The sequence below is a fragment of the Epinephelus moara genome, chromosome 2 (genome assembly GCF_006386435.1).
Source record: "Epinephelus moara isolate mb chromosome 2, YSFRI_EMoa_1.0, whole genome shotgun sequence".
NCBI classification, from domain to species: Eukaryota; Metazoa; Chordata; class Actinopteri; order Perciformes; family Serranidae; genus Epinephelus; species Epinephelus moara.
In genome coordinates, this window is record NC_065507.1 from 37,536,236 (window position 1) to 37,559,097 (window position 22,862).

Here is a 22,862-nt window from a genome sequence, read left to right on the forward strand (position 1 = left end):
TTATAATACGGGAGATTTACGGGAAAATACTAATATGGGAGGACGGCGGGACAGTAGTTTCCCGGCCAAAACGGGAGACTTGACAGCTATGTAGGTGTGTTGGCTGTTGATGTTCTGGGACGCTGTTTCAACTTCTGCCTGTTACATCTGAAATCTGAAAAATGTTCAATGTCTCATTTTCAGTGTTGTCTCCCTGCAACAATTCACATCTCATGAGATTTCAGAGGGAGACTTCTCCTTCAACGAGATTTAGACACAATAATGAACAGACCAGATCAAGCAAAAGGTAAAGAGACACTTCAGACACTTATAATAACAATCTGAGCCTGACTGTAGCAAAATTAACCACTTTTCATGGACATACAGTGATGGTGTACAATTGCCCTATCTGGTTACACTTCCAGAATTGCGTGGCTGCTGGCTGCAGCCCTCCTGCTAAGTACTGTGCCAGTTTCAAAAGCTGTTTTCACATCTATCACTTAAGACACAAAATCATTGGAAAATAGGGTCCAGGTCCATCACTTTTGAACACTGTTCATAATTTTGTTTTCAACATTATGTTCACTGAAATTTCATCTTTACTATCTTGAGTACATTTGTTTATTTATATAGAGGACCTGTTGTAAATAACTCTGCAACTGTAGTCAAAGTAGAGCCTTATTGTAAATACAAGAAAGATTTCCACTGACTATGTAATGCTAAAAAAAAGCAGAAAATATCTAAATGTGTTGACTTAGATTTTATCCCCAACACTGCTACCTACTGACATGATAAACCACTTGTTGAACATGCTGAGTATCAGAAACACTGACAATGTGGAAAATAATCTTTTTATTATTGTCACAGGATGAAAGGGATTCTGCAGATTCTGTTTTTTAAGGCGATTTCCAAGTGACATGATAAAATAGTGTATGGATTACGTTCCCAGGGATTTGATGAAAGGAAGTCTTTATTAACCAGATGCCCCAAGGGCTCGCTAGTCACTGTGCTGTTGCATCATAGTGAGCAGCTGGCACCAAATGGCCTGTGTGTGTGTGTGTGTGTGTGTGAGAGAGAGAGAGAGAGAGAGAGAGAGAGAGAGAGACGTTGCCAGATTCCAGGAAACAGGAAACTGACTGGCGGGAAAATTACAGCAGCAGGGGGTCCAGTCTTTTGTCAAAACATAATCCAGTGGACGCTCTTAACACTCTGTTCACCCACCACCCCCACCCTCCTCCCCCCAAGTACACACACACGCACGCACGCACGCACGCACGCACACACACACACACACTCACTCTCTTTCTTTCTTTGGACATTCTTCCAGGAAGCAGGGCCGGCTGCTGCTTCCCTCCTCAAGAGTGAACTGAAGAGGGGAAGTCAGGGATTCCTCGTTGGTTGAGAAAGAGTTTGTGTGTGTCTGTGTTTGTGGTCGAGTCCAGTTGGTCAATTGAAAGGATTTAAGGAGCCATACAGCCTGAAGGAGGATCAAAGGGAGAGAAAAGGGCCATGGCTGTGAACCTGATGAACAAGAATGTATAAAGAAAGAGAACTAGGCTGATGAGACAGCCCAGTCGCTAGAAGAAAATGTTGGATAAATGTTACAGGGATACCTTACATTTGTGCATATGCGAAATGGCTTCCAAGCTGCAGACCAGGTCAGACCACTGTTTGAGACCAAAATACAGCAGAAATCGCTGATAAAGTGGCAATATTTGAGGGAACACTTAATCGTCATAGTATAACACCAAGTCAGTTAAACTTCAGGGACATCAGTCTGTCAATTTAGGAAGCACAAATGATTGTGAATCAGTTTCACCTGCTTTGGTGCAAATAAAAGTGACAACAGGTGCAATGGGAAGGTAAAAGCAAGACAACACCCAAAAAGGGAATGGTTTTGCATTGCTCTCTCCTTACCTTCCTGACTAATTCTTCTCTAGTTTTGTGTTCTGCTAGTGTCACTACTGGTAGCATGAGGTGGAACCTGCAGCCCAATCAGGTTGCACAAGTAGTCCAGCTTCTCCAGGATGGCACATCCAAACGTGTGGTCACAAGAAGGTTTGCTGTGTCTCTCAGCACAGTCTCAAGAGCATGGAAGAGATACCAGGAGACCACGAGGAGAGCTGGACAGGGCCACAGAAGGGCATCAACCAGCAGCAGGACCAGTTTCTGCTCCTTTGTGTGAGGAGGAACAGGAGGAGCACTGGCAGAGCCCTACAAAATGACCTCCAGCAGCTACCAGTGTGCATGTTTCTGACCACACTGTCAGAAACAGACTCCATGAGGGTGGCATGAGGGCCCAACAACCTCTAGTGGGACCTGTGCTCACAGCCCAGCACCGTGCAGCTCGTCAGAAAACACCAGAATTGGCAGAACCGCCATTGGCACCCCGTTCTCTTCACAGATGAGAGCAGGTTCACACTGTGTACATGGGACAGGCGTGAAAAAGTCTGGAGACGCCATTGTGATGCGTGATGCTGCCTGTAACATCATCCAGCATGACAGGTTTTGGTCACACAGACCTCCATGTCATAGCCAACGGTACAGTGACTGCTATTAGGTACAATCATACTGTCACCAAACTAATCTATATAAGTTCTTTTTCACATATGATTACAATCTATATATATGTTATTTTATTCTGCTTGTCCTTTCTGTACATACGACATCTATGGCACGACAGTCCACCCAGGGAGAGCAATCCCTCCTCAGTTGCTCTTCATGAGGTTTCTTCTTTCTTGGTGGGTAGTTTTTCCTTATCTGAATTGAGGGTTGAAAGACAGTACAGGAAATCCCAGCAGCATTGTGTTATCAAGGCTGAAGTGGGTGTTTTCATCCAGTAACATCTATAGCTTCTGCCAGTCATCCTCTCCTTCTGTTTTTACAACACTGCAGATCCTTTTGTCAAAAGGCAAATCCAGAGAGAGTGTGAATATGTGTGTGAAGGACATTATACAGGACAAGAGATAAAAAAATAATTAAATTTTACCACACAGGAGAGCATGCTATGGTAAAATAAGAGGTAGAGGAGCAATATGAGATGAAGCTGGCTTGATGGATGTAACAAGGCCAAAGACAAAGTGAAATATCCTCCTTCACCAGCTTGTTGTGACACGGTTGTTTGTGCGACCTCACTGGAGTCAAACCCCGGCACAGTGATTTATCAACCTCTGTATAACAGTCACTAACTGCCTGGAGTCACCATTCATCTCTCAGCTTCAACGACATGTTTGTTTCTCAACTGTAGTCACCATTAATCTTTATAACTTTTTGATTTAATCAGCCGTTTAAAAACTCCTATCAGGGCTGAAAATACTTCCTGGTACTTTACAAAAAGACCCATAAATCACTAGCTAAAGAGCAGATAGAGTTGCTGTGGTCCTGTGTGTTTTACTGGCACTAAGAGTACTGTCAGTGTTGAAGGTTTCATTCCCTGGGTACGAAAAGAGCAAAACACTCACAGTCTCTCAGCACAGAATGAACATATATCAACAGTGTGTGATAGAGGTGTTATTTTGCTACAAATTCAGTCATAAAAATGACTTCTTGTCAGCTTCTTCCTCAACTGCTGATGATTAGCAGTGGATGTTTTAAAACATTAAATATTTGAATAAAAGATGGATTACAACAAAGCTGTGTTTAATTTTGTTTTTAGTTATAAAACAGCAAAGCTAAAACGCAGGCCTGATCGGGGAACAAATAGAGCAACAGATAAAGTTGGTGAAATTGGAGCCTGAATCCTTCCTTTGCTGGAAACCAAGAAATATATACCACTTTTCCACCAAAACTAGTGAGAGTACGCTGTTTTTCTAAATACAAGGAAACTAGAGTACAGACTCCTTTTGTGTGTCACATTCATCATCATAACAAAACAGGTCAGTAAAGAGTAGAAAGCAGTATGGAGGCCAGTGAAAATGTTACACCAATTACATTCTTTATGTATCTGTTACCTATTCGGTCTCTCTTTAGAATTCAGTGCTAACTAATTTGGAATGATGTTTGAGCACTGCTTGGAAGGGTATGGATGATATTTTGTGGCGGCCTGTGATTGCATCACACCAGCAAAGGGACTAAAATTAGCACGTCCACCCATGTGTTGTATTTCCATCACTGCCGATAGAAGCAGGTCAGAGCCGAAGCTGATAAATACCTATGACTACTGCAGAGTCAATGCTGATTGTAACCTTTCCCATAAATACAAAGGCCAGATGTTAGTGGGTGTTGTTTAAATGCTCTGAGCAATAAAATACAACATGTCTTTTTTGTAGTATCCATGTTGTTTCCACATTACAACTGCAAGCTCATGAACACATCAAAGTCAGAGGAATGACCGTTCGAGTAGCATGTGAATGCACCATTTTTAATCAGCCCTCACTTGTTCGTTCAGTGCTCTTGGTGCATCACAATCACAGACGTCACACTTAAAGAGAACAAATCATTTTGTCTAATTCAGTGAGTAAAGCTGCCTGGCTGTTGGGACTCGAGTCCAATTCCATTGTTTCTTGTTCACCCACTGTAGCAGGCAGCACGAGCACCTACGAAAATGCTGAGTGGGAAAAGTTAGAAATTCATGAGTACTGGGATGTTCGACAGGCTGACCTGGTACATACCAGAGACTGAAACGAGTTGTTCAAAAAGATTTGTTTGTTAGTTTTTGCCCATCATTATAATATGGGCATCCTGACAGCCAGATGGAAAGGTGCATATTACATAACTATAATTCCTCTGTGATATTCCAGCTGGGTACCTTTGTTCCATACAATAACCAAAATATTCTCATCCCGACTCGTCAAATACTGTCGCTTTGTCAGTGGATCTAAACGTCAAAATATGGCATGCTAGGTACCCTCCTGCGTCAGTTTGGATGTTCAGGGATGGCGTGTCAATTTACACTGGTTACCTGCATTGTGTCTTTTCAAAATACATTTTCGCTTTTACAGGAAATGAACAGTTTCTGCTCATTACATAAATACAGTCTTTTTCAAAATAAACCTACAACATAGGTTAAACACTTCATTTTTTTGTTTTTTTCCTTAAGTTTAGGCAACAAAAGCACATGCTAGGTTTAGAAAAAACATCATAGTCTGGCTTAAAATAAGTTCAGTTCTTACTTACGTTAAGTAACGTCCCGTGACATATGTCATGTGATATATGTCTCTGGCGTAGCATGCTACACATACTTGCACACTACTTACTTACTACTTACTGTCATTAAAATAACTCCATTGACTTTTGGTGTCTCATGGGAAATAAACAGAGGGCCTATGGACTTTCTCGCTCTTTATACCAGGGTAGCTGTGGTGGCATTAAAAACTGCTGCGGTCCAGTTATTATCATACCACTGCAAAGGGTGCTTCTGTGCGTCAATGCCTGACGCCATCGTCCATTGACAAAGCAACAGTATTTGACCAGTTGGGTTGTTGCCCCCTGTGTCAACAGCCTTTTTTAAACAGGAATTGTGCAGTCTGAAGCTGCTGCAAGAACCAGCAATACGTCATATCATTTTATAGTTTTATTTACTAAAATATGTAAGACTAGCCATGGTTACACAGTTACACGGTTACACGGTTACATAAGCCTCAAAAACAGCCACAACTCAGCCCTGAGCAAGAGTGATCGTTCACTACTGACCAATCAATGGACTGCAGTGTTCACAGCTCCACCGTTTTATTACCAGATCAGTGTGCTACATACCCCAACAGACAGGTGACCAAAAATGGGGAGGGTGAGGAATGGTTACATTGGTACCATCCACAACTTTTCACAGTTTAAACGGAAAAATATGTACCAAATTGAATTGCACCGTACTAGACTGCTTGGTGGGAATGGGGCCTCATTCAACATTGAGGTGTCCTATTGTGAAGGAAATAAGGTGGTGGACATCTGGTGGCAATGGCCCTCATTCACATCAATTGGCGTAGGAAAATGGGCGCAGAGTACCGCCACAACAAACAAACACAGCAGGTTACAACAATAGACTGTGGCTTTGCAAACACAGCACTTGACGACCACTCAGATCCACCCTGACATGGAAATGACTTAAAGCAGCTGATATCCATTACAATGGGCAGCCAGGGAGGAGATGATGATGAATATTAAAGGCATCAATTGTTTTCATATAGGAAATAAACAGCTCATTGGCCTCATGTGGAACTGCAACATTAAATCTAAGAGGATGCATTCACAGCAATTAAAGGTTTTTTGAAGAACTTACTAGTAACAAATGCCTTTTCAGAGACAACGTCCTGCTTATTCATTGATAACCAACAGACTTTTCTTTAAGAACTCTACTTAAAACCTCTAAGTTAGGTATGTGGACTGAATATCTGGGTTTTTGGAAGAACATGTTGCTGTTGAGTTCACACCAGAACCAAAAACCAAAACCTCAGAAAAATGAAAGTGGTAAGATAGCGCTCTAGCAGTCAAGAGCCCCTCCAGGATTTCGCAGGCTGTTTTTGGGATTGTTGCGGCCTAAAAGCTGATTTAATGGCAGCATTTCTTTAAAAAATGTGATCAATGTTGTGATTTTTTTCTCAGGCATTTTTCTTTTGCAATTAAATTGCGTAAGCAAGCAAAATTTGTTGCGATATTTTTGTATTATTCATGAACTGGTTCCATTGAGAAAAAACCCTCACTGTTTTGAGTGTGATTTATACTACACTAACGTTACCACTAACCTGCATGTTTAATCTAACTCACCTTGATTCTTTCAGCATGAGCAATGAATCTGGATGCAACAACCTCTGTCATGGGGATTTTTCCTGCCTGTTGTCTATATCTGTAAGTCGTTTTGTGGGTGTATTTTGTGGTTTAAAAAAAAGTATTTTTTGATGACTTTTGTGTTTCACCACAATATTGCACACGGTGCAAAACAGTTTACTCCTGCTTTTGTACAGAATATAAGAGAATTGCCATGCACAGACTTTAGCAGTAATTTTTGTTGGTAAATGTGAGACGTTCATGTGACACATCTGTACCTTCACAACCAGAAACAAGGAAGTGAATTTGGCGTTGTTGTGCAGAGGCCTGCTATGATTGGTTTACAGGAACCTATAATTACTGGTCAAATTTGCGGAAAAGTTTGAACAAAAGTTGGAAAAAATTGAGAGGTCATCTAGAATTCACAGGGATGGGTTGTAATTTGTGTTAGCTGTTAATATCCCAACATGGCAACATCCTGGAGGGGCTGAGTAAAGTACCACCAACCCCACACATCCGGGAATCACCTGAATTTGGTTCACAGTTAGGAAATGCCTGATTTCACAGCAGCTTTTCAAAGAAAAAGAAAAAAAAAAAACTACAATGCAAGCTGTGATGTTTATAGGTGTTTTATTGCAATACAATTGTAGGTCAATGGAAAATCCCAAATATAATTTGATGGAATCACAAATTGTGATATTATTATTATTAACCTTCAGTGTTTTCCACAGAATAAGAATCTATATTTCCCCATATTTTGCCGTGTTGACTGAAGTTCCGCAGCAGCAGTTAACATTCAACACTGAGCCATTAATCTCACACCGACTCCGAAACGGCTAGACTTTGACATTAAACCTATTAATAACCGTTAGGTAACCATAGGTGTGTGATGCTAACAGTTAGGGCTGTGTGTGTGTGTGTGTGTGTGTGTGTGATTCTGTCCCAGGCAAACTGCTCCAAAAGCCTAGTCTCAAGGTAAACAGAGAAAGAGGGGCTTAGCATATCAACACGCAGCTCTACAATAAAACTAGATTTAGTCACATTTACAGTGAAGTTGTGGTAAATGGACAAATTGCAAGGTCAGGCAGATTTCTTTGGCTTAATTTGCATTAATAGTTGCGATCGCAACATCCTGGAGGGGCTGAATTATTTTGCATGCACCACTAATGATGAGTTGAGGATTATGCTTTGTGGGAAATCCAAGATATGTCCTTCATTATACATTTAAAACCTGGTATCTTAAAGTCAGTGTTCTGTTCCAGTTGCAATCATTAAACATTTTCAATTAACTACAGATCTGATTTATAAGCCATCAGTGATACCAAAATCAAATGTCCAGGAAATAAAGTTGAAATAATTAAAAACATATACCATAGCATAAAACCAGTGTTATCAGATTGTCACATCCAGTCAGTATTCATTTTTTAAATGCAGAGGGTTGCAGTGACAAATCTATTAGAACATTTTTTTTTACCATATGCAGCTCAGCCATGTGAGTGTCAGGATGAGCTGTGGTCCTTGATTAAGCCACAGAGGACAGTTAGATCAGATTCTGTGTGCTGGCATTGTCCTTAATAATTCACTGTGGTGTATATGGGAACATATGGAGCAGCTTCTGGACAATGGAGCTCTTGTCATGCTGGCCTCAACAAAGAGGCCAAGACAGGCTCAGACAGGGGGCCGACAACCATGCTCTGTGTGTGTGTGTGTGTGTGTGTGTGTGTGTGTGTGTGTGTGTGTGTGTGTGTGTGTGTGTGTGACAGAGAGAAAGAGAGAGAGAAAGAAAAGAGAAAGACTATGTTTAAGTGCATGTGGTGGTTTTCAGATTGTGTGCATTTGACAAAGCAGAAAGAAGTCTACAGTGTTCAGAATAACTTTATTAATATACCACTCAAATAAGTTAAGCTTCATACTTTAAGTGTTTTTTTGTTTGTTATTCCTGTTTTGGTATCATTTAGTTTTCATTTTCTTTTCTAAATAATTTTCAACAGATTTCTAACCAAAATTCTTCAGATCATTTCTTAGTCATTTGTTTATTGTTAAAAGTTTATGTTTTTTGTGTTTGTTATGTAATCTATAAGATATTACATCTCATATGTGTCTGCAGACCATAAAACATACCCGACACTGTGTTTCTGTGTTGTACCAGCCTCTGTAAACCCGCTCCTCCCTCCTCTCCACCCAAACCACTGCTAACTGACACGGCACGTGGTATTTCCCAGCCAAAGTTACACTATCATCATGATTTTATGCAGATATAATTTTGCCATAGTGGTGGTATTTAGCCCTGATATTAATCTCTAACCTTATCAGAGCTCTGTAATAAATGCCACTCTATCACATTTAATAAGGTGATTTGTGATCCAGTTGGAGGTTTTGCTCAGCTGAAATGTGTCAGTATATTTTTAAAGCTATAGTGCGTAACTTCTACAGGTCCGTAAATGTCCGTTTCACCCAAGCCACTACTAGAGGAGATGACACAATGCTGATTAAGCCAATCGGCTCCTCTAACATCTCGCGGTATTTTTCAATATATATCATTTTTAGTATGCGTGTCGACCGGCGACATTCCCGCGCTGGTGCACAGGAAATGCTTCCTCACAACAAGAAGGGAGGGGGAGGAAGAGCGGAGAGTGTCATAGCAAGAGTTAGAGCGCAGGTAGAAAGAGAAAGCAACATGGCGGAGAAGCGGCTGAGACACGGTTCAGAAGTGGATCCTACCACAAAGGCAAGTGTTACTCTGTGTACACGGTGTGTGGTGACTGTTACTCTGTGTACATGGAAGTGCCGCCGGCTTATTAGTTGTAATAACGCATTATCCGCTGGGAGGCGACAGAAGTTACGCACTATAGCTTTAAGTTTTTGACTCTCAACTGTAACTAATGAGAGGATTTTTGTCTACACAGTGTTGCACAAGAAAACACATGTCTCTCTATTTGGTGGAACTTATCTAAAGAACATTCAAATGTGCAACTTTGCATTTCATAGACAAACATGATATAATTAGAATTACAGCCCCAAAGATATACTATACCTTTGTATACCAGTCAAACTTTTCTTACAGTTTACATCCATGTCTGTGAAAACATGGATGCTTCACACACATCTTCCCCAGGCAGCACATAGATCTATACAATCAGGGCAGTTTTAAGAGTCACCCATTCAATATCTGACCAAATGTCTCCCCTTCTGTTCCTGAGATATGACATTGAGAAATTGCCAGAAAAGTGTTTTATGCAAAAAATTATGCTGACGTTTGACCTTTTGGATATAAAATGTAGTCTGTGTGAGGTTTTGTGAATTCTGGAGTTATGGTCAAAAACATGTTTTGGAGGTCACAGTGACCTTGACCTTTGACCTATTACCACCAAAATCTAATCAGTTCATTGTTGAGACCAAGTGAACATTTGTGCCAAATTTGAAGAAATTCCCTCAAGGTATTCTTAAGATCGCATTCAAAAGAATGGGACAGACAGACGGATAGACAACCCAAAAACATAATACCTTCAGCTACGGCAGAGGTATGAAAAAAGTGTGGCATTTCCTGTGTGCAAGATAGGGCTATGAATCCAAATTCAATGCTTATTAACACTCTCCAAATTGTGACTATAGTAGTCAACAAGATCTTGCTCATATTCCCTACCTTGTTTTCTTATTCTCTGGTCAGACATGACCTCATTTAAATAATTATTTTGTTACTTTTAAATATTATTTTACTTGCACGAAAACATATTCTTTAGAAAAAAGAAACAGCCCAGTTGCTAGAAGAAACTGTTGGCATTGTACGTTTCTGCAAACCAAGAATACGCTACATTTGTATGTTTCATATGTATCATCAACGTCCCTAAAATGGAAGGTGGAGGGGATAGTGGATGATGTGTTGCCCAGGCCAAACACCTACCAAGCTGCAGACCACTCTTTGAGACCAACAAACAATGAAACTGATTGTGTTTAAGTGAGGTATTGCTGTTTTTCCAGCGGCACCAAATATGAATGTTTTGTAGCAACCAGTCACTGCTTTTCCTGCAAGAATAGTGGCACAAAAAACAATGTTTTTCCAGCAGGTATTTCACCCCCAAAAATGGGTATTTTCAACAAAAACATGATCTTTCCCTAACTAACACCAACCAGCGGTGTTGAAACATAAAGTTTCAGTTTATCTGCTACATAATAAGATGCAAACATTAGTGGATCTCTGATTTTAAGAAATGTAAGATGTCAACATTTTTTCTGGCGAAAGGGTTGGAAAAAAAAAAGTTAAGTATCAAAAAGTATTCAAGCAACCACAATATTACTTGCAACTATTTTGAAATCTTTCTACAATGCCCAGTATGAGTACTACAGTAACACTGTCAATAAATACTGATGTCTACAACCAGCTCTCTGAACTGGGTGTAGGCTCAGTCACACTTTATAGGAACAATCAGTGGAAATAAAGACTTATATTTACATGATCATCTTATGGCATGACAATTCATTATAGCAATGCACTGTACATATTCATTTTTGCAGCTGCAAGAACTCCAAGAAAACACCTACATACTCAGTCACCCACACACACACATCCCACAGCGACAGACAGTTATGTTGGTTATATAAAAACAGATTCAGTTGCTGTGTCACTAGACCAGACCGCACCAACACACACAGGCACAGAGATGATTCATCTGCATGAAAATACAAGAACATTCAGGGAATAGAGGGTGATGGTAAGATATGTCTATTCCACCAATAAATAACTTGACTAATATGTACAGTGGAGAGAAAGAATGGAAAAACAAAAAAGTGTTGAAGAGGATAGACAGTAAAAAAAGACAGAGGGTGAAACAAGGAGAGAAAAAAACGAGACATAACGACAGTCGGTCTGTTACCAAACCAACTGACCACAGGGAGGAAACCACACTGGATTACAGTTATTTAACCCTGAATGCTCACACACACACACACACACACACACACACACACACACACACACACACACACACACACACTACAGTAACGTATCAGTGAGGCATTGTGATAAGAAATGTCTGTTGTGTGTTTTACAGTTTGTTTTTGCAGCCTCTTCAAAATGAACTGTCACTCACATTTTACACCAACAGACAAGCCAAGCATCAAACTTTTGAACACATGCAAGTGAAATACATTTTTGGTTCAGTAACATTTTACCTTAGATTACACTGTCAGCTTTATATGATGATGATACGATATGAAGACATCATGCACCTGCACAGGACCACCGTCCACTCTTAAAAGAACAATGTGTAAGCTTTAAGGGGATTTGGTGGCTTCTAGCAGTAAGTATTGCAGATTACAACCAGCTGAAACTTCTCCTGGTTAGAATTCCTTCAGTTAGGAGGTCTTTAATAGGAGCTGAATTATCTGCAAAGGTCACTTCCTCTCCAAAACGGATCAGGTAATTTAAACCAGTAAAACAATGAATAAAGCTGTTTCACATGACAACTCAGTGTTTCTCTGACGCTGCTCGTCGCAGGTGGGCTGCTAACTATGGTAGCCTGGAAAGCATGAATGGCCCTATCTAGAGCCAGTGTTTGGTTTGTCCGTTGTGGGCTACTGTAGAAACATAATGGTGTACATGGACCTTTCAGTGCCATACAATTTGAAACAATCTCTTCTTCCTCGCTCTATTTCAGTCAGCAAACAATAACACTGTTCAATTTAGCCAACATCTGGTCAGCAATGGGACCAAACTCATCATGTAGATATAAACTCTATAATTTACATGTTTTCATGTTTCTGTTTTCAGACAACTGAAGAGGCATAAAATGGTGATTTGATCGCAGCTCATAAATGCTACCTGTTAACAAGGTAAATGGTAAGTCATACACTGCTGTGCTGAGATGTTCATCAATCAATTTTATGATCGCAAAGTCATCTGGCAAAAATAATGAATATATTCTAGTTTTTAAATATCTATATTTGACTGTTTTAAATGAGTATAGGTGTAGCAGCCCAGTCAACAGACGAAAATGTTGGCATTGTGTGTTTCTGAAAACCAAACATATATTACATTTCTACATTTCATATGTGTCATATCGCTGTCTCTAAAGTGATATAGTATGTAAGCTGATTTTGTCATCAGTAGGTGGAGGGGATGGTGGATGGTGTGACACCTAAATGAGACACCTGCCAAGCTGCAAACCACTGTTCAAGACCAACAAACAACAAAACCATTTGTGATTTAGTGAGTCATCGTTGTGTTCCAGAATCAGAGATAGCAACAGCAGCAAACAATGTCTTTATAAATGGGACAGCTGGCAGGACGGGATCATGGGCAGCATGGGTGTGACGTTTGGAGGACATGTTATGCATGCAATCCACTGCAGGAGATTTACTGTGACAACCAGGTGGTAGCAGTTAGCAGCTAATTCAAAGAAGAACAGCAGCTGAAAATGTCCGCAAATTGGGAAAACAATGAGTTCCAGGAGCTCCTTACACTGCGAGGAGAGGATGAGATCAGTCGCCATACAACAGGGAAGGTGAGTGATTGTTATTGCTATGTCCGTGCCATTTTATTGTTTATAAAGCACTGCTGAGGCGTATTTGATATGTCACACCAGCAGCCAGTGCGGTTGTGTTACATGTCACTTTCGTTATGCTTCTTTTGATTCGGCAATGCTGGCATGCTGTCAAAAATCACACACTGGGGCTGCATGATGCTGATGTTTGGTTCTGTGTAAAAATGTTAAGGCAGCATGAAGAAGTGACATTGTAGCAGCCCTATACCCCAATTCCACCAAAATTAGCATGTGTACACAGGTTTTTCATACACAGGTAAACCCGCTAAAAATAGGCTATAGACTCCTTTCTAATTGCCAGTAGACTAGAGCTGTGTACATGGCTTTGTAGCAGATGAGTATGTCTTTCTCTCTATGTTTTTTTTTTTTTTTTTGATGTGTCATGTTCGATGTCAGGGACAGGCCAGAAGACAGGTCAGTAAACAGTAGAGAATGTGACCATGGCTACATCTTTTTATGTATCTCTTACTTATTAAGTCTCTCTTTCAAACTCAGTGCTGACTAATTTGGAACAATGTTTGAGTGCTACTTGGGCAGAGATGAACAGTATTTTGTGGTGCGTCATTGCATGTCACCAGTAAAGGAGCTAAAATAAGTGCATTCACCCAGGTATTGTGTTTCCATCAATACCAATTGAACCCGGAGCCAATAAATACCTTTGACTACTGTGGAGTAATTTGACCCGGGTATGAATGCTGATTGTAAACTTTCCTATTGCATTAAAAAGCCAGCTGTTAGCAGGTGTTAGCTGGTTTTTGTGCAGTGGAAAAGGAGCTTGTGTAAAAAGGGCCATTTACACCGTCTGAAACGTCTCTGCAGTGTCCATACAGAGACACAATGCACACTGTTTGAAATGCATCATTGCTCCCACTGTAAAAGTGTCAGTGGTACAATACACAACAACAGGTTCAAACTGCTTTTGTGTACTCAAGGTGATCAATGAGCTCAGTGACAGTTGGAACCTGAACTCACCATGGATGCAAAATGCTTTAAATAGGTTAATACCCCCCCAAAAAAGTTTCGAATTTATCAATTTTTGTCTGACCAAATCTTTTCAGTCAAGCACAAAACATAGCAAAGATTTAAAACACATGAAAACAGCTGCACCAATCATTTGCTAACACAAAAGACACACTGACTGGTCTGAGGCAGTGGTGGAAGCTGACAGAGTTCTCCTCTGTTCTGTTTTTCAACATTAACACCAGTCAGCACTCCAGAAAAGCACTATCTTTTGAGACTTCACTGGTTGACATGTCTTCTTTTTAGTTATTTGACAGTAACAAATGGACAAGCACAACTTTGCAAGGTTAGAGGACTTACAACAGAACTTGACATGCATCTTCTGTGTAGAGGCCATCAATAGAGACAATGATCGCCTCTCCAAGTGACTGGGAGAATGGAGCAGATTTACATTCTCCTCGCAAATACTGGAAAAACTCCATATGTAACCATGCACAAGCACAAGGTTTAGATTGGGGATAGACTTTTGCAATTCAGTCTGTGGCATTACTTAACAGGGTTTTTGCATTTCAGCATCATTAAAAGGTTGTTTGATAGTGTTCAACATGGCAGACACTGATCTGGTGTTTATTGAAGAAATCCCCAACCTTGCCAGTGACAAACTTTATGTATACATTCTACAATCTGATCCAGAACATTGAGATTTGGTTACTGATAGATCTACAAGTCTCCATCAACAGGTGACACGTTTGTGTTGTCATCAATAAGTTTTTGTAAAAGTCAGGTTGAGTGCACAATTGTGGACCCAAGTTGGAAATCCCACATCATCCCGTTCAGAAAAGCTTGTTTTGTCCCATGTGTTACTGTGGAACAGTCAACACTTTCCCACTCTGCTACCTTTAAACCATTCTTACTGACCTCAATTTGCATTTGAACACAACAATGTAATGTGTTGATGAAACCTTCCCTGCTGAAGGAGTGGCTAGATCACCACTGAACCACATAGCAGGATGTTTTCCTATCTCTCGTAAATGTAAGGCCATCAATGTAAAATAGAAAAGGAGAAAGCAGTGACACTTTAATTCATACAAAATCTCTAAAGATTTTTTATGACTTGGTCATAATATACTTGGTAGATTACCATGCTTGCTAATGTACACACTTTGTGTGTCGTGTCAATACATTTTACATAAACAAAACATACATTACTTTATCATATGTCTAATTTTTCCAGAGAACCTGCACTTTAGTATTTTAACCAATGACATCATTTCTGCCTCCAAGGCATCTCTGACTCTGACGTGTTCAGGAACTAAAACCCTTTTCACAAAACTGGGTGGGTACGCCTTGGACAGATCATCAGTCTAGTGCATTCACACTCCATTTACACCTGTGGGCATTTTGGAGTTTCCAATCAACATGGCTTTGGGATGACAATGGAGCACACATCTGACACAGACATGTAGAGACTACAATTACTCTTCTGAGTATCGCAGATTGTTTGTTATTTAAACCCCTTGCCAGAAAAACTATTGGCGTTATATGTTTCAGCAAATCACAAATCCATTAAATTTTGTAAGTTATGCCGTGGATACACTGAAACTTTATAGCTCCTTACCCAGTGCACAAAAAACCCACTAACATCCATTAACATCTGGCTTTTTTATTTAATGGGAAAGGTTATCATAGCCACTCACACCTGGGCAGTAGAAACCGGTATTTATCGGCTCTGACTGGAAGGTTTGAAAACACGTCACCTGGGTCAACGTGCTAATTTTAGCCAATTTGCCAGGGATATGCAGTAACAGGCTGCCAAGATACTGTCTGTCTTTGTCCAAGCAGTGCACGGATATTGTTCCAATTTACTCTGCACCGAGTCCGTCGCAGGCTGAATAAGTAACGAATATAAAACAAACCCAGCTCGTCACATACCACTCCTTGGTCAGTTGACTTTCATGTCTATATGTTACATGGTAGGTATCCTGGGTTCGTCTGTTGTTGAAATTCTGGGACACCATGTCAATTTATGCTTGTTACATGCATTGTGTCTTCAAAATACAGTTTCGTTTTCACAGGCAATGTACAGTTTCTGCTCGTTAGATGCAAACATTCTTTTTCAAAACTCGTTTCAAACTGATGAGGTCCAATGGCATCATTAACTGACACCATCTGACGGCATAATGTACCACCCCAAAAGGATGCCTGTTTTTTGTCAACTTCTAATGTTAAATTTAATGACCAAGTGGTAGTATTTGATGACTTCAGGTTATATAAAACAAGTAACCATTGTTACATTTTCACTGGCCTCCATGCTGCTTTTGTTACCGTTTACTAATTCTGTTTCCCTGCCCATCCGTGACAGCGAACATGACACACCAGGAAATTACAAAACCATGTACACAGCTCTGAACTACTAACAATAGTAAAAGAAGTCCATGGTCTATTTTAGTTTTCCCAGGGTTAAAAAAACCTTTGCACATGCACTATTTTGGTGCATCAGTGGTATATGTTTCTTTACGTTTTGACAACAATGTGGTTAATGTGTAGTTAGGTTTAGGCATAAAAAACACTTAGTTATGGTTAGGAAAAGATCATGTTTTATACCTGCTTTTTGTGGCAATATCCCAGCAGGAAACATGGTGACGTCGCAGTAATAAACAAATGCCTTTTGTAGCTCTTTCCTCTTTCATGGCACTATTGCTGATGAGAAAACAGTGACAGGGCACTATAAAACAATCAATTTGTTGCTTGTTAGTCTTGAACAGTGGTCTCCAGCTCAGCAGGCATCTTGCATAAATGACATGATATCCACAATCCCCTCCACCTCCAAATGACAAAAGGCAACTGGGTTGCTTGTTAGTAGTTGATGTCATGTTGGAATTAAACTTTTCCATCAAGAAGCTGAATGCAGTGCCAACAACATGGCTGGATCTTATAGCAGGTGTTAAAGCAAGTTCAGTGCAGAAACCTTGATCATGTCTACTTAGAATATCTTTTATAGCTCCTAAATGTTTATATGTTGTGATTTGATTAAACTGTTGTTACCCTAGTAATAATATATCCTGTAAATGGTCAGGAATCCACATGACAAAAGAGAATTTTTATCAATATTCAGAAGAACCAGAAATTGCATGACTGTAAGGATATTTGGGACCTGTATAAATCAACTGTATTGTCAGTTTCCATGTAAAACATGGGTTTTGGGGATCCTCTGACCAAATTTCCTGCATTGTGCTGAATTGTTATGCACTGACTTGTGCCTTTTCTGCATCACTTTATGGTATAAATGTCCTTAATTTTGTCAACGTAACAGTCGTCTGCTATTTTATGTTTTTACTTGAGGGGACAAATGCATGTTTTAAATGCTGAGGGGGACAAGTCCCCTGTCAACGTATCTATTAAAAGGAAAAAACATGTTGCACAATTCTTGCCCCATATATTGTGATTATTTCCGTCACTTTCAGCTTGATCGTCTTGATCAGGGTTGATTGTCCCTGAAAACCAAACGTATACTAAGAGATATTAAAAACAGTTTTTATTTATCAGTTAGACTTTTAAATAGTTTTTAACAACTTTGCTGCATTTTTACCTCACTAATGACAGTAAATATGTTTGGTGTTTGCAACACTCATCATTATCTCCTCAGCTGTATCGATCCCTAAACAAAGTGAGGGGACGGCCACTTTAAAAAAAGAAGAATGCATCTTTAAGGATTTGGTAATGAATGAGTAGAAAAGTAGCTTCATTCAGCTCCCTCCTCTCCTTTCTGTGCCCACCCTGCCCCCCAGCACACCATTACAATGCAGGTCCCCATCCCCCCCAACACACACACATATTAACACACATTAACACACACACACACACACACACACACAAACTCCCTGCCCTGCCCCCTGACGAACACAGGCAGGGGGTGGGTGTGTATGGGTGGGTTTCCCCAACTATTTAAGCAGATTCCAACAGATGGTCGAGGAACTTTCCTCCGAGGGTCACGTTGCTCTTTCTCCCAACTCCCTGTCTCCTTCTCAACGGACCAGACTTGATTCCTCTCCCCTTCCCTCCCAAAAAACCCCTCTTTCAACTCCTGGGACAAGCAGCTTCTCTTCCCTCTTCAGAGGGCCAAACTGAAACTCCTTAAGCCCTCAACCCTTTTCTCCACCACTTCAGCTCCCCACACACCAGCCGTCTTCCTTCACTTCAGACCCAGAAACACTCTGTCCTCCCCAGCCTTCCTTCACTGTGGGATCAGACACCCAGCTCCTTCACTCAGCGAGGACAGTGGAACAAACTATGCCCTCCGACTTTCTAACGCCTTTCCTGGAACTGGATGAGGAGTTCTTCAAGGTGAGTGCAACCAAAGACAAATTTATTTTACTTTTTTTTTTTAATGTATTGTAACTTCATTTACAGATATGGCCTCATTAGTAATTTATTTCAGTGTGTTTCAGAAAAATCTAGATTGTTGTGAGTCTGTAAATTTCATCTAAAAAGGGTTGGAAGTTTGTTTCAATAAGCCTAACAATAATGTTAAAACTGCAAGAATAGTTTTATAGTTTCACATGTTTGGTTTTTAGGGAAAAAAAACAAACATTTTTGCTCAAATAATAATATTTATTGCAATATAGCATGTGTTCTGACAAGATTCTTTTATAATCTGCAAGGTATTTTTACATGTAAAAGTATTGTGGCTTAAAGTAAAGCATGATAAAATACAGTTTCTTCGTCTTTGTGCATCCCACTGCTAGTTTGCAATACAGTTAAGCCCAGATTCAGCACAAACATTTATCTATTTTTTTTATTCAATAAACTGAAAATGAACGTGTTTAGGTCCAAAGCCTTATTTAGTACACTTAAAAGATAAAACATAGCCCAACTTTTAAGGTAAATTACTGCGGTTGCTTCAGCTGCAGCTTTTAAATCTCCTTTCAACACGACTCTGCCAGTGTCGCTCCAGCGCTCCAGGAATGCAGAAAGCTCACATCTATTCTTCTCCTCTCCTTTTGTGTGACAGAATTTCCAAGGCCTGGAGGTGACAGATGGCTCGGCTACTGGTTCACTGCCGCAACGGCAGCAGCACAGTCAAAGAGTCCTGGGCTTCCAGCGTCGCCATTCTCTCTGCCCTGTGACCCTCCCCAACTCCAAGTTCAACAGCAGCAGCTCTGAGGTGACTGACCCAGTAGGCTGGGGGCTCAACAACCAGCAGTGGAGTAGGGAAAGTCAGCTTCCCCGCTCCTCGCTCAGCCACATCCCCTTCAGAGTTGATCGGTCGGTCAGCATGATCGAGGGCAACGTCAGCAGCCTGGGAGGCAGAGAGGATAAAATGGCTAACATGTCCCCAAAAGTGCTGCTCCCTCCACCAGGCTTCTGCATTAACACCTCTCTCTCCTCCATTGCTTCCCCGTCTGCCTCCAGACCCCCTGCTCCCTCACCTCACATCTCTACTCGGTACAAGACCGAACTCTGCCGCACCTTTGAAGAAAGCGGGACCTGCAAGTACGGTGCCAAGTGCCAGTTCGCCCACGGAATGGACGAGCTGAGAGGCCTCAGCAGGCACCCCAAGTACAAGACGGAGCCATGCCGCACTTTCCACACGATAGGCTTCTGTCCGTACGGTGCCCGCTGCCACTTCATCCACAATGCTGATGAGCTCCTTGCTGGCAATGCCAGCGTACCTCCACAGAAACAGAAGATGAGGCCTCCTCTGCTGCGTCACAGCCTCAGCTTTGCAGGCTTCTCCTCCACTCCACAAACTTTCCAACCAGTTGAGGAGTCGCAGCCTTCCTCTCTCCTATTCACCCGGGCTTCCTCTGTATCCCCTCCTCCATCCTCCACAGAGAGCCCTGAGCTCCTCTCCCCTCTCTTCCCTGAGCCAGGGACCCTGAAGCATTGTCCCTACCCCTTCTCTGGCATCAGTGACCTACCAGGAGACAGCAGTGATTCAGCTCTGCGATTCTATGCTGTGACCGACTCTGTCAGCGCCAGGTGTCCACCCTCCACTTTCCCCTCCAAAAATCCAAACCTCCCTTACCACCTGCCCCAGCAGCTGCCGACCTCCCTGAGCAGCCTCCCTGGCCTTCAGCGCTGCTCTTCAGCTGACTCCCTCTCTGAGGAAGGCTACACCTCTTCCTGCTCCCTCAGCTCTTCCTCCAGCGGCACAGAGTCACCGAGCTTCGAGGGCAGACGCCTTCCCATCTTCAGCCGGCTCTCTGTTACAGACGAGTAGGGAAGGGTTTTACTATAGGGCTGAATTTAATCGGGGATAGATGCACTAACTGTTAAACTCAATGTGACGAGGATTTGATGTTTGATTTTGTGTCCCAATTCCAAAAACAAAACTGCAGCACGATATAGGATGTGAATAAAGCAGAAACTTGACTATCACAATTAGATGGTTAAAATCTAAGTCACAAAGGAAGAAAACATTAGGGCTTCATTTCCTCCCTAAATCCAGCCAGGTAAACGTACCTAACTTTGTGCATATTGCATTTCTCATCCAAGCAGTTGTAGCGCTGCTCAGTGTTTGTCCAGTTTTAGCTGACTTCTTTTTTTGTTTTATTGTTATTTTTGTAAGGTTGTTCTTCTATGTCATTGTTACTGATGTATACTGTTGTATACCCATTTTTAGAGAATACTTTGAGGGTACTTCATGTAGCATTTGCCAATATGCTATTCCTACTCAGTGGAAGTTCTGTGTGAGAATTTCCTGTACCCTGATTTAAGGATTTTAAGATGAATGCTGTTTGTCCTATGTATGACTGGTGTGCTATCCACTTTGCTAATATAGCAATGTTGCTTTTTTCACAGATCTTAATTTCCTCCTTACAAACTGTTAATAGTGATGCCAGCCTGCAGCACTTCTCCAGTCATATTAGGGCCCTCCCACTGTATGAAACCTCTTGTCCACAAGGTGAAATAACTGTATGCTGTCACTGATTGATTCATGGATTGGTTGTATGGCTGTGGCCACTTGATTGTATTTGTCAGCCATTTTAACTGCCTGGCATAGATTCGGCTAAACTGCCATAGCAACAAAAATAGCACAAGTGTAGGCAACCCACTGACTCTCTCTAGTTACCAAAGTTGATGTTAGCGTTCCCCTAACCTGCTAGTACTGTTAACACCTAGCCTAGCCTTTAACCATGACAGGTAAATACAGTGTTATGATTATTGTTATTATAGCTTAACACTTTTGTAGACTTATTTATTGCTTTTTGTATAAGTTGTTGAGTTTGTGATTTATGCATTTTTTTTTTTTATAAAACCAGAGAAATTATGCTTTACTTACGCATCCATGATGTCCATCTGCTTGGTTTACGCTATCCAGTAGCTTTAAGGAGGCTCGTGGAGAGGAGAGGAAAGGAGGAAGAAAAATATTTTGGCATTCTATATGTATGTTGCCTTATTGGCTAAAGGCCTGGCAGAAATCAAGACTCACTGAGCTTTTTCATCAAAAGCACCTTGATGTGTTAGTGGTTTCTTTCTTCAACTAGAGATGCCTACTGACTATGCTCTGCCTCCTCAATCAGAGCATGAGAAATGCTTAGTGCTGTTGGTGTGAGCATACAGTGAGTCTGCTCTCCTCTCCACTAAGCCTCACAACTCTGACTGTAATAACAATTTTTTATTTGTGCTGTTGTCGAATCACAAAACAAGGCGGTGGTGAAAGAGAGGTTCACCACACATTCACAGCCTCAGTGTGTCAGCAGTGGTAAATCAAAGTGTGGGCTTACTTTGACCATTAGTTTGGCAGCTACACAGCTATCAAAAGACAGATAAATGTGCATGTGTTATTTCTCTGAGTGTCTCTCAGGCCTGCTGTATTACTGCATTGTGGCCATAGTGTGTGGAAATTCCTGCCTTTTTAAAATCCTGTGTGTTATCTTCTCTTGTGGTGTAAACAAACAGGTGAAAAGGTGACCTTCGTTTATAGTTGATGTTTATCTATCAGAGTTGCCTTGATGACAATGTGTTTGTAGGTTGACCTCTGTTGCACGCTAGCTAGCTAGCTAACGCTCTGAGCGGCAGGTAAAATCAAGCGAGTTCAACTAAAATCAGGCAAGATTTTTTTGTTTGCTTTTGTCGTGAAATCGACTCTACCTGCCCAGAGAGAGTCCAGAGACGTTTCTTGTTGCTGTTGCTTACCATGAGCTTGACCTGGCAGCAAGCCGTTTTTGAAACTTTTGTTAACTTAAAGTCTTATTTATTTTGTTTTTCAAAGCGAAACATATATTGTGTTGTTTGATGTTGTGTTCTACATAATTTAAGTGCATTTATTGTTTACATTCCATGGGTTATGTTGATATCCTAGCTCTTTATCTTAATATATTTGTCCCATTTTATTTCAAAATAAAAGTCTTTCAGAAATAAACTGTCTTGTATCTCGCACTTTTGAGTCATTTATAGCGCACACGAAGTCTGTGATTTGATCAAATTAAGGATGTTTAAGAATTTAAGGTATTTTCCAACAAATTATTTTTTTAATCATTTGTATCATGATTAGCTTAGCCTATAGTAAAAACAGAATAAAAGTTGAGTAAAACAGCATGAAGCTAAATATACAAAAGAATAAAATCCCAAACTTTTTCTGAATTGTCCATTCAGAAGTTACATTTTCAAAACAGTTTGCACTCATGCTGAAACTTAGAGTCACTGCTGAAAATGACACTTTTTAGTTGCAAGATGCTC

At 40.8% G+C, this 22,862-nt stretch overlaps 1 protein-coding gene across 1 annotated transcript; it reads left to right on the plus strand.

Annotated features, from left to right (window-relative positions):
- The first annotated feature begins 18,149 nt into the window (after window positions 1-18,149).
- LOC126400405 (mRNA decay activator protein ZFP36L1) lies at window positions 18,150-22,556 on the plus strand. The gene is made up of 2 exons (XM_050061046.1): window positions 18,150-18,521; window positions 19,189-22,556. The coding sequence occupies exons 1-2, from the start codon at window positions 18,468-18,470 to the stop codon at window positions 20,398-20,400; spliced, it is 1,266 nt and encodes a 421-aa protein (XP_049917003.1). The 5' UTR covers window positions 18,150-18,467; the 3' UTR covers window positions 20,401-22,556.
- The last annotated feature ends 306 nt before the right edge of the window (window positions 22,557-22,862 follow it).